Source organism: Triticum dicoccoides, chromosome 7A (assembly GCF_002162155.2).
Source record: "Triticum dicoccoides isolate Atlit2015 ecotype Zavitan chromosome 7A, WEW_v2.0, whole genome shotgun sequence".
NCBI classification, from domain to species: Eukaryota; Viridiplantae; Streptophyta; class Magnoliopsida; order Poales; family Poaceae; genus Triticum; species Triticum dicoccoides.
In genome coordinates, this window is record NC_041392.1 from 19,998,772 (window position 1) to 20,009,532 (window position 10,761).

The window sequence follows — 10,761 nt, forward strand, 5'->3', positions numbered from 1 at the left end:
GAATAAATATAATGATACACAACGAAAAATACTTGTGGAGTGTCAGAGAAAATATCTCTTGTGAAGTACTCCATAAAATATACCATCCACATACCACAAGATGACCTGCATGATTACTAAACTTAAATCTACTCAATATTTTTTTTATCAATTCTATCCATATTTGTATTAAAATACTTTTAAAATCATCAAATGATCATGACTGTAACAAGCTGTGATGATAAAAGAATCTCACCCACGCAGGTGAATTGGACATGCCCTATAATAAATAATCGATGATAATTCTTTTTTGTATGGACAATGCCGCACCCACTCACAATCCCTCTCTGGTCACTGCCTAATAGAAGTATTATTAGTAAGAAGTAGTAGTAATAAAAAAACTCAGTCGGCTAAAAAAAACTCAGTCAACCTTCCTCAGCCCCCTCACATTTCTTATCTTCCCTCATTCTTCCCTTCCTACCTCCTCCTCTGTTGCCACACGCTAGATCCCCCATCCACAGCCGGCACTCTCTGGTGGCCGCCCCTCCCATTCGTCACCATTGTCGGCGGACACGCAGGCCCATGCTCTTCCCCGCCCCGCCCCTTCTTCATATCCGATTCCCGAAGTGCTCGAGGAGGCGCTCGAGCTCGACATGCTCGCCGGCGACACCGGGGCCCTCCCTCCTCCTGATGCACTCTCCGTCGCCGCCATGAGCGTCTCCACCTTCTCCCGCGCGCCATGAATCCTCCCTCTCCCCTGCTGGAGACGCTATCAAGGTCCGGTTCCAACTCTTCTTCTCCCCTCGATCCGGATGCTATGCTCTCCGACACCATCTTTATTTGCTTGTTCTATTCAGTCTGGAGCAGGAGCAGCCGCTGCTCGCGCCCTCCAGTTCCTTCTTTCCATGGATGACCACGAAGACCTCCGCGTCATGTGCTGCTGCTCGGGGCCATCCCTATGCTTCTCCTCGCTCGTACGGGTCCAGGTTAGTCTCTCCGACCCCGCCGCCTGCTCGCCCCCTCAAATCGGTGCGTAGCCTCACTGTGTGCAATGTTCATCGCCTAGGGTTAGCTGCTCAGGGGCCATAGTGTGTTCCGTGTGGCGCTGCCTTCGCGGCCACCGCGGTTGTTGTGTCTCGTGTATCACGGCAGCCAATGGGGTTTGGAAGGTCTGAGACTGGAGGTCCCTGCTCGCCAACTCACAGACGGTTGTTCTCCGACCAGTTAAAAATGAGTAAGCTTTCTTCCAAGCCTATGATTTTCCTTTCATCCTCTTAGTTGGTGCCTTTGTTGATGATGCAGCCCTGAATGGTTCAGATTTTCTGAAGGAGAAGGAGGTGCCGAAAGGGGATGGAAGCAACAAGTCTGAATCGAAGAGTATGTTTTGATTCTGAGATGCATTGCACAGTATTTTTATTGTTCTAAGAAATCCATGTAGTTGTCTATGGAGCATTTCCTTGAAGTGATGGTTGGGCATATTTGTTTACTAATTCAAACTTCCAGATTACCTTAGTCGGCAACTCCAAATATTTCTTAGATGTCTAACCGCAAGCATTGTACTGCAAAAATATATATACTAAACCGGTTCATGATAGATCAACCAAATCTCGTTGATGCTCTCACCTATTAGGATATGTACATGAAAAGAAGGATATGCTAAATCTGCTTAGTCCCAACAAACAATCATTCAAATGCACCATTTTACGCTCTGGAAGCAGGAAGTGCAACTTCTTTAGTCTTTAGAATTAGAATGGATCAGGTGTACTCCAGATGTTTTCAGTTTTAAATAATTATGCACACAAGAGTGCATTGCGAAATAGCAATAAAAAGTTGGATTTTGACTGGTACCGAAAAGGATTAGACCTCCGAAGAAACAATTCGCTGTTGCTGACTCAGACAGAGTTGTGCTGCACTACGTCGATCTCGCCGTCATCGAAGTCGTTGATGGACATGCCCATATCTTGCCGCCTGCATGGCATGTGTAGTGACCATATGGACATGTAGCTTATCCTATTGCTCAAAGGATACATATCATCTTTATGTGTTTCCTGAACTGGTCGGATTAGTAGTGATGTTTGCATCTCCTCCCTCTTCCTACTCGACCACCACTTTCTTCTACGAACTGATAGCATGTCCTGCCATGAGGAATTTGAAGCAGTCAGAAGACATAAGAGCTGGGTCCTAAACTATGTTAAGGCCATGCTGATGTGTAAGAGTTTGCGGGTGACATCCTCCATGTCAATCATATTCCCTCCAACATCCTTCAGGCCATGGCGACCAGGTAATGCTAACAGCTCAGTTGGATAAAGGTTCCTTATGTTTTGCGATTTAGTCGAGTTGGGTTACTCTATTGTGTGGCTCACGTCGGGGTTGAGTAGAGTTAATCTTGCCTATGCTAGTGCTAGCCTGCTGGATTTGGGTGATATCCAAAGATACATTTAAACTTACACTATAAATTATAACTTGCAAACAAATTTCCTTAGAGGGGAATTATAACATGCAAGCACTACAAGTTCAGTGTATTATTATTAGTACTGCCTAGCAAATTAGCAATCCAGTTCATTCATAAATAAGATTTCAACACACCATTGGTATAAAATATCGTACATAGTTCCGAGGTCTACATGCCTCGCCTGATCCTGAATTTGACCCATAAATATATTTCAGAGACACAACTGTAAATATATTAAGTAAGAGCAATTACCAGAGGTGTGCGTGTTCCTAATGGTCTTGAAAATCTAATAAATTTGCATACGCTACAAGCATTGGAATTACAGGATGAGTCTCTTAGACATTTAGGGGCGCTGAGGCAACTAAGAAGCTTGAGGTTATGGAATGTGAAGGGAATCTGCAGTGGACGCATCAGTGAGTCTTTGTTTCAGATGCAATCTTTGTCCGACTTATCCGTGAGTGCAAGCGATGAAAACGAGGTTCTATTGTTGAATGTCCTCCTGCCAAACCTGCAAAAGCTATGTTTGAGGGGCCGTCTAGCGGAAGGGGCGTTGGAGGAGTCTCCTCTCTTCCAAGCTGCTGGGGGACAGAACTTGCATGAATTGGTTCTGTCTTGGTCACAGTTGAGAGAAGACCCCCCTGCCATCTCTTTCTTGTTTGTCAAACTTAACATTTCTAGATTTCACCAAAGCATATAATGGAGAGCAGCTGGCATTTTTCACGGGGTGGTTTTCAAAGGTAAAGATTCTCTATCTAATAGACCTGCCTAATCTGAATCAGCTACAAATACAACAAGGTGCCATGGCAAGCCTGGAAAAATTATACTTGATCAACCTCAGCAGCTTGATGGAGGTCTCACCTGGCATTGAGTTCCTCGTGCCCCTACAGCGTCTAGTCTTCTACGAAATCAGCAATGAATTCTTGATGCTGTTGCGCCAATTTTCGGCAATTGAAGGGACACAATGGCAGCATACTCTCCGATGTTGACTTGCCATAGTGGTCGGCAATGTATACATACGTAAGTTATATCCACGCACCTGCCAACTAACTAGTACTACCACTACTCTGGTTTCCTCATCTCTAATCGTACAACTTCTAAAATGTTCGTATGTTGTTGGTTATGTAGGTCACCTGCTGGAAGGAAGAAACAAGCTTCACTACATGTACAACCAGTGTTTCCTCTGTTGCTGATCTACTATACCATCCGGGTTTCCTCTGATGTTTCAAGAAGCACTACGGGACCCTTTGCTGCTACTTCCACCTCCACCTACAAAAGCATCCTGCTACTATTGGTGTTGGTGTGCTTTTGCTTGTCATGATATTTGCCTATTGATTGTTTCAAACTGTGGCTTTTAAAACGCTTATTGTAAGACTGAGACTGGGTCGTGTTTTCATATTCAGGATGTTTGTATTTTGCATTACCTGTTTGCATTTGTGTGTGCTAGTTGTGAACTATTCCCTCTGTTCACAAATTGGATGTATATATTATAGACACGATTTAGCGTGTTTGTTCACTCATTTCAGTTTATATTGTTGAGTAACGTGATTGTATTAGGAAACATAGGTTAGATTAGGAAATATCCTGGCTTGCCTTGTACTCCAAGTAGATCAGGTACTCCTATATATATGCCCACGAGGCTCAAACAGTATAATGAACTATCCCATCAATCATCTCTCTCCCTTCTAATATGGTATCAGTCTAATCACGATCCAAACCCTAGCCGCCGCCGCTTCCGCACCCGCGCGCCGCCCCCGGGGCGGTCGGCCTCCATGACCGCCACCGGGGGTCGCGCCGCCCGTACCTAGGGTTCGTCCGCCGGCCATGTTGGCCTGCTGCTCTAGAGAGTCTTTTCCCGAGCCCTTGCTTTGGGTTTTTATTTTGCTCTCTCGCGGGTCATTTTGGTCGGCGTTTTTTTTTGTTTTCTGATCTAATCTTGATCGGTTTGCGTCGCCCACCGCCGCCGTCGACCCCCGTCCGCCTCTACTCCGACCCCGGCGCGACCAGCCGGCCTCTCCTCCGACCCGGTGGCCACGCGCGCCGAGTCGGCCCGTCCGGGCCAGCCACCGTCTGCGCGTCGGTCCGCGCGTCGCCCTACGCCGGCCATCACCGCCCTGCTCCAACTAGGACACCTGCATCGCCCCGACCCGGCGGCCTCGCGCCATGCGACGGCCAATCATAGCCGTCGCTAGCGCACCGGCCCGCCCATCGATCCATGTCACCCGCCTCCATCGCATCTGCACGGCGGCCCGGCGGTCTACCTCGCCGGCCTCGTCTTCAGCTGCGTCGGGACGGCTGCATCAGGCTCGTCGGCTGCCTCAACTCGGGCGTCGCTGCTCCGTTGGTCGCTCGGGCCTCGCTGCCCGGGCGCCGGCGCTGCTTTGGCAGCCGGGGTGTCGGTGCTGACAAGCTCGTCCGCACGACGTCCCATGTCGTCCGTCGTCGCCGGCCTCATCCCGGACTCCGCCGCCACCACGCCTCCATCGAGCGGCGTCCCCGACCTCGCGCGTGATCGGCTTGATCACCCGCTCCCCGCCGCGATCCGCCTCATCTACGTCGTGCGACCGACCTGGCCTGTTGGTTACGCGCGCCTCCGCAGGTCCCGTGAAGATCGTCCCCGAGTTCAGCGCGCCCCTCCACCGATCGAGCAACGGGTTGCCGCTGCATCGCCCCGTTGGGCCACAGCGCCGCCGCCCCGTGGTTCTTTTCCCGGCTGCACCGACCCTCGTCACCGCTGCGTCGCCCCTTCGGGCTGTAGTGTCGCGGCCCGCGGTCACGCGCCGCCCCGAGGCCGTCCGCTCCAGGCTGTCCCGTGGCTGCACCGACCCTCGCGCCGACGCTGCGTCGCCCCATCGGGCCGTAGCGAGCGTGGCACGCGGTCCACGCCGCCGTCCTAAGGCCGTCCCGCGGCTACACCAACTCGCGAACCGCCGTTGCGTCGCCCCTTCGGGCCGCAGAGTCGCGGCCCGCGGTCCCCGCCGTCGCCCCGACCCGTCTGCCGCCGCTGCGTCGCCCCTTCGGGCCGTAGCACCGCGGCCCGTGGTCCACTCCGCCGTCACCGCGCGTCGACCTCCCGTGGTATGCGCCACGCCGTCACCCTTGGCGCGGGAACGCCACAGTCCACGTCGGTCTTCGTCATGCTGTCAGGGTCCTTCGCCTCCTTCGAGCACCGCCGCCGCACTCCTAACCTAGCCGCCGCCGCCGCTCTTCTTTGGCCGCAGTCGCCGTTACCTTCGTAGCCGCCGCCGCCCGTCCACCCCCTTCGTCTTCGTACAGCTCGTGCAGGTCCCTCGTCTACGCATGCCCGGTGCTGGCAACACCGATGCGTGCCTTCATCCACGACGTGTCCCCTGGCCTGGCAAGCCTGGTCGGCGCTTCATCAACTTCGTCTTCGTCCGTCTACGCATGCCCGGTGCTGGCAACACCGGTGCGTGCCTTCGTCCACGATGTGTCCCCGGGCTTGGCAAACCCGCCGCGACGCGTCGTCAACAACATTTTCTTCCCGACGCACCCCTACTTCGACACCACTGCGCCCATGCTAACTCGGCGCCCTCTTGCGCCCGCGGCTCCACGGCGACTTCCTCGACACCGGCCACCCCGACTCGACATCGACCACGGCATTCTTCGCACGGCTACCTCGACCACGGCTCCACTACCCACGCTCTTGGCTACATCGACAACCGGCACAAAGGGCTACCGCCTGCTTGAGCAACCTCGTTGGTTTCCATTCCAGCCACGACTCCGCGATGCATCGACCGTTACGACTGTGGGTGGTTGTCCGTCGGCTTGCCTTCGGATTCTTCTCCAGTCTCACCGTCTGCGTTGCTACCGTTGTGACTGGGGGGGGATGTTGAGTAACGTGATTGTATTAGGAAACATAGGTTAGACTAGGAAATATTCGGGCTTGCCTTGTACTCCAAGTAGATCATGTACTCCTATATATATGCCCACGAGGCTCAAGCAGTATAATGAACTATTCCACCAATCCTCTCTCTCCCTTCTAATATATATGTTGTTGTTTGTGTTTTAGTGTGACTAGCAAAAGGGCCCGTGCGTTGCACCGGGAGAACGAAATCACATGCCCCTGACCCAATAAGAATCAATCTTAGGAATAGTCATGTAATAAAAGTCAATCGGTACACCCACCACAACTTCTGATCATGGCGTTTTAAACATAGTGGTACACTTAATTCAGAAGCCGCAACAACCAAGAAGGCAACCAGCTCGTATGAGGTTTTCCACTGTGTTACAGGTGCCAAATTGTCTAAAAGGTTGCCACATCACCACCGATGCCAAATGAAAAATTTATTACACCGGCTTCACATCATATGGCACTGCCCAGTCTGAAAGAAGGAACCCAGGTTTAGATAAAACGCTATATAAAATCATCACTGGAGCATCTCGAGCGAGTTCTTCGTCCGCCGAAAATTCCCTTTGTTCTCCAAATCAATTCTTTCTGTGGCTGAAACCAACACCCCGTCATATTTTTATGTTTAGTCTATCACACATAGTTTAGTAGTACAACATAGAGAAAAGCACAAATGTATTTAGAACTGAAAGAGAATATAAGAAGCATGACCATATTGTTGGAGATTATTAATCCAAGTCCTATAGAAAATAGAAGTGTTGAAGCAGTCTGTACACAAAGTTGCAAACCCATCCGTATGAAGTAGTCTATAAGTAGTTACGGATTGGAAGGAGCTGACGTTAAAACTGAAACCAGAGCAAACACACAATTTCTCTCTCAAAAGAAAAAAAATCATTATTATAGATGACTACATGAATTTATAAAAACAGAAGTGAAAAGAAAATCAAGTTACAGATGAATAAATTACAACTACAGATTTAACAGTACCTGCACTGCGTTAAGGTCAAATTGATTCAATTGATACTAACATTCACCATTTCTTATGAAAATGTCTAATGCTTATAGCCCGAAAGCTGAAAAATTCTTTGCATATTGTTTTATGTTTTTGGAGCTTATACATGTATGGGTGGGTGCCTCAGTTCGGGCTTTAACTAAGTAAAAACATCTCAATGTTGAAACTTTTGGTGAAATCGTATCACAAAGAGGAATACTTATGCAAGTTTCATCAGTCTAAAGTGCCTTATTGCTGGCCTTTCCGCTATGATTGCAAGAATCAATTTGCCACCAAAAAGAAACCCCAAGAGGCGTATGTATTTAGACGATGCTAATGTGCACTGTACAATGGTAGAATAAAAATCATCTCAAAATTAGGTTCAACACTACATTAATTAGGTTTCTTTTAGGAGCAATTACCTACTCAACGTCCCTCGCAAAAAAATTTACCTACTCAACGTCCATGTTCACAATAGTGGAAAAAAGGACTAACCTTGGGCATTGCTCGAATGTTTTAGAGTCTGCTTGTGTTGTCCTTAGTTGCAAAATGCAACCAAAAGTGTAGTATTTAGAAGCAACAGGCGTAACTTGTAACAAAATAACTATTTGTATAGTAAATGGCCTAGTTCACTAATCAGGTAGGTTGTCCTTGAAGTCCTCCATGTCGTGAGCATAACTTCATTAGCTGAAAAACTGATGACACACTTAAAATTAACAACCAACACTATGCTAGTATTAAAAAACAGTAAGTCTATATGTTTCACACCAATGTTTCTTCCAACGAAGGATCGCCCCCATTGCTATACCAAATTGAGGCTCTTTCCCTTTGCTATACAGAATAACAAAAAGGGCTCTACACCCGCTTTATAAATAAAGCATCACACCACACAATCTTCCAAGGATGCTATACAGAATAAAGCACTACCTTACGAACAATTTCAGAGGAGGACACTGACCAACAAATATTGCAGTTAAAATTTTCAAGTTGTGATCTCTGGCGCTCCCTGGCTTGGTTGTGATGGTCATGGAGCACAGCCAGATCCTAATCCTCCTGTGGACGCTGACGCACAGATCCGACCATAGGCGAAAGAGGCCATCGACCAAGAGAAAAAAAATCGATAGTGGCCTAGACCATGCGAGCTCAGCGTCCTGGATCCCAGGAGCCATGGCCTTAGTGGCGACATGGAGATCATGGTCGATGCCCGGCAGAGGAACACAGCTAGCAAAGAAGGATAAATAGGCACATATTTCTCACCTTGGAGGTGTTGCTGCTGCTGCACTGAATTGTTTGAACTTTGCTTTCTGTACCTCCTTGGAAACCTGAAATGTGCAGATGTTAGAAAGCTTATAATTTGTATATGATGATTTTAAGATAAGGGGAAAAGAGTATCAAGAATAGTTTGGCTGTTAGCCATTACAGGCTTGAATATATCTATTTCTGTATGTGCAAACTACTCCCTCCGTCCCATAATATAAGAGTGTTTTTGACATTACACTAGTGTAAAAAAACGCTCTTATATTATGAGACAGAGGGAGTATCATAAATCAATAATAGCATTATCGTTTAGCTATTCCATGGAACAATTTCTTTGAACAATCTTGCTTCAAAGTTGTCAGAAGTTCTAGCTATAACAAAGACATGTACTAAAAGTTCTCACAAATAACCAAAAATAAAAAGGCATATCAAGACAGGAAGATGTTTGTTTGACCAAGTAGTTACCACTCTCTGAACCATATTGCCAAAAATTAGCAGGAACATGGTCGTGAACTCATCCCCAGTTATCTCTCTTTAAACCAAAACACCCTGACATATGGTCCTCTCACTAACCTTCCTGCCACTGAAGAAAACAATCTAGATGCAGAACGCCGTGAGAGGTGGGGAATAGCAGAGGCTTGCGAGGGAACCACTCCAAATCGGCCTTGTACACCTTGAACGCGGAGCATCCATGGTTGCTTCTGTAAACGAAGTACGACGGTGAGATGAGAAGAGCAGAGAGAGAGAGAGAGAAAGGAAAAAGGAGCACGGGGGCAAGGGGAGAGAGAGAGACACACAGGAGACCTGGGCAGCTCTCTTTTAGCTGCCTTTACTGCCTCTTCTTGTGGCTGATTTAGTGTCTTCCGTTGAGATAATATGTACGAGTTGGCATGACCTGGACATCCATGAAGTTTATATGGAAGGAAAAAAGAAAAAGAAGGACAGACGAGGAAGTGGTGGTCACCTAGGTTGATGTGCCCGTCCATGGTGGACAGATCGCCGGCCGCTGTGTCAACTCGCAAGTGAAGCTGCTGCTTTGTATTTGTGTTGGTTGGCTCATCCTCTCCTCCTCTCCCTCCCCTGCTACTGCATATATATATATATTATATATATATACATTGTTTGTTTGTTACGATAATCACGACTTGGTTGGATAGATAAGCTAGTTTGTTGGTTAGTAGTCTATGGCTCGTTGGATGGATAAGCACGTTGGATGGATAATCTATGTGCATGTGCATGCGTGAGTTGGTTAATCTATGTGCATGCGCCGCTGTAAACAACGGATGCATAGGCACTGTTGTGCATGCCTTGATATCCACTCCAGGTTAGACTAGGAAATATTCGGGCTTGCCTTGTACTTCAAGTAGATCATGTACTCCTATATATATGCCCACGAGGCTCAAGCAGTATAATGAACTATTCCACTAATCCTCTCTCTCCCTTCTAACATATACGTAATTGTTTGTGTTTTAGTGTGATAGTTCAAATTTGAAATATTCAAAACATCTTAATTTGTGAACGGAGGGAGTATCTATGTTATCGTACGTCTACTATTTCAGTTGTGGATGTTAAATACCACCGCGCGTCTTCAAGAGGCTCTTCGAGCTGAAGCAACTTGCGGAGGCCGGTAAATTAAGCTGCCAGCCGGAGGAAGCGGTGGAGGGCATGGCTGGAGCTGGAGCCATGGATGGATTCGCTGGACGATGGTGATGGCTGGACCAGGCTTGAGGAGGAGGTAGCAGCAGATGCCGGCGGCATCCCTCCGCCGTCGTTCACCGCCGGACAACTTCAGCTGCAGCAGAAGCAGAGGAGAGCACGGATCGAAGCCGCCAAGCGCCGTCGAATCGATGCTCCTGACTCTGGGAAGAAGAAGAAGAAGAAGAAGAAGAAACGGAAAAGATCAAGCCCATGTTGCAATGGTGTTGGCATTGACTGGGAAGATTTTGTGATCGAGCTCCTGTTGTTGCATGGCGCCAACGAGGCAGAGCCTGAACAAGGCCGGTACAGAAGATTGATGGAGTCGCATGTCTTCGGTGCAGTCAATCCTGAACATATATAACTGTCGCTGTTGTATCGCCCACTGCACATCTCTGCTAGAGAAATTTTGCACTGTCTGCAATTCTTTTGGAGTTCACCCAAGCTGACCATCGGAAGAACATACTGTGTGTGGTAGGGAAAGAATAACATACGGAAACCAACATTCAGAGAGAACTTTTT

At 48.2% G+C, this 10,761-nt stretch overlaps 2 protein-coding genes across 16 annotated transcripts; one reads left to right on the top strand and one right to left on the bottom strand.

Annotated features, from left to right (window-relative positions):
• Nucleotides 1-458: 458 nt before the first annotated feature.
• On the top strand, nucleotides 459-3,944 carry LOC119330408. Of its 14 annotated transcripts, none has more exons than XM_037603515.1 (7): nucleotides 459-756; nucleotides 837-965; nucleotides 1,052-1,187; nucleotides 1,282-1,356; nucleotides 2,135-2,260; nucleotides 3,211-3,448; nucleotides 3,557-3,944. In XM_037603515.1, exons 2-6 carry the CDS (start codon nucleotides 885-887, stop codon nucleotides 3,297-3,299), a joined length of 507 nt encoding a protein of 168 aa, XP_037459412.1. In that variant the 5' UTR covers nucleotides 459-756; nucleotides 837-884; the 3' UTR covers nucleotides 3,300-3,448; nucleotides 3,557-3,944. The 14 variants fall into 14 exon arrangements, 2 of the variants coding, with proteins under 2 accessions (XP_037459412.1, XP_037459413.1); XM_037603516.1 differs by having other exon boundaries at nucleotides 2,138-2,260; XR_005160076.1 differs by having other exon boundaries at nucleotides 1,046-1,213; nucleotides 1,297-2,260; nucleotides 2,757-3,448.
• A 2,577-nt stretch (nucleotides 3,945-6,521) lies between these two features.
• LOC119331302 lies at nucleotides 6,522-9,604 on the bottom strand. 2 transcript variants are annotated; one of them, XM_037604469.1, is made up of 5 exons: nucleotides 9,509-9,604; nucleotides 9,342-9,439; nucleotides 9,118-9,245; nucleotides 8,545-8,609; nucleotides 6,522-6,890 (listed from the first exon to the last, which is right to left on the bottom strand). In XM_037604469.1, exons 1-5 carry the CDS (start codon nucleotides 9,528-9,530, stop codon nucleotides 6,817-6,819), a joined length of 387 nt encoding a protein of 128 aa, XP_037460366.1. In that variant the 5' UTR covers nucleotides 9,531-9,604; the 3' UTR covers nucleotides 6,522-6,816. The 2 variants fall into 2 exon arrangements, with proteins under 2 accessions (XP_037460366.1, XP_037460365.1); XM_037604468.1 differs by having other exon boundaries at nucleotides 6,522-8,609.
• Between the last annotated feature and the right edge of the window lie 1,157 nt (nucleotides 9,605-10,761).

What these genes read in the sequence shown, in the direction of transcription:
- LOC119330408 (XM_037603515.1), top strand. Translation starts at nt 885, where the DNA reads ATGGATGACCACGAAGACCTCCGCGTCATGTGCTGCTGCTCGGGGCCA. An exon ending in CCTCGCTCGTACGGGTCCAG is followed by an intron (nt 966 to 1,051) that starts GTTAGTCTCTCC and finishes GCCTAGGGTTAG; the next exon opens with CTGCTCAGGGGCCATAGTGT. An exon ending in CTTCAGGCCATGGCGACCAG is followed by an intron (nt 2,261 to 3,210) that starts GTAATGCTAACA and finishes AATCTGAATCAG; the next exon opens with CTACAAATACAACAAGGTGC.
- LOC119331302 (XM_037604468.1), bottom strand. Translation starts at nt 9,530, where the DNA reads ATGGACGGGCACATCAACCTAG. An exon ending in GGACGGGCACATCAACCTAG is followed by an intron (nt 9,440 to 9,508) that starts GTGACCACCACT and finishes ATGGATGTCCAG; the next exon opens with GTCATGCCAACTCGTACATA. An exon ending in GAGAGCTGCCCAGGTCTCCT is followed by an intron (nt 9,246 to 9,341) that starts GTGTGTCTCTCT and finishes CTTCGTTTACAG; the next exon opens with AAGCAACCATGGATGCTCCG.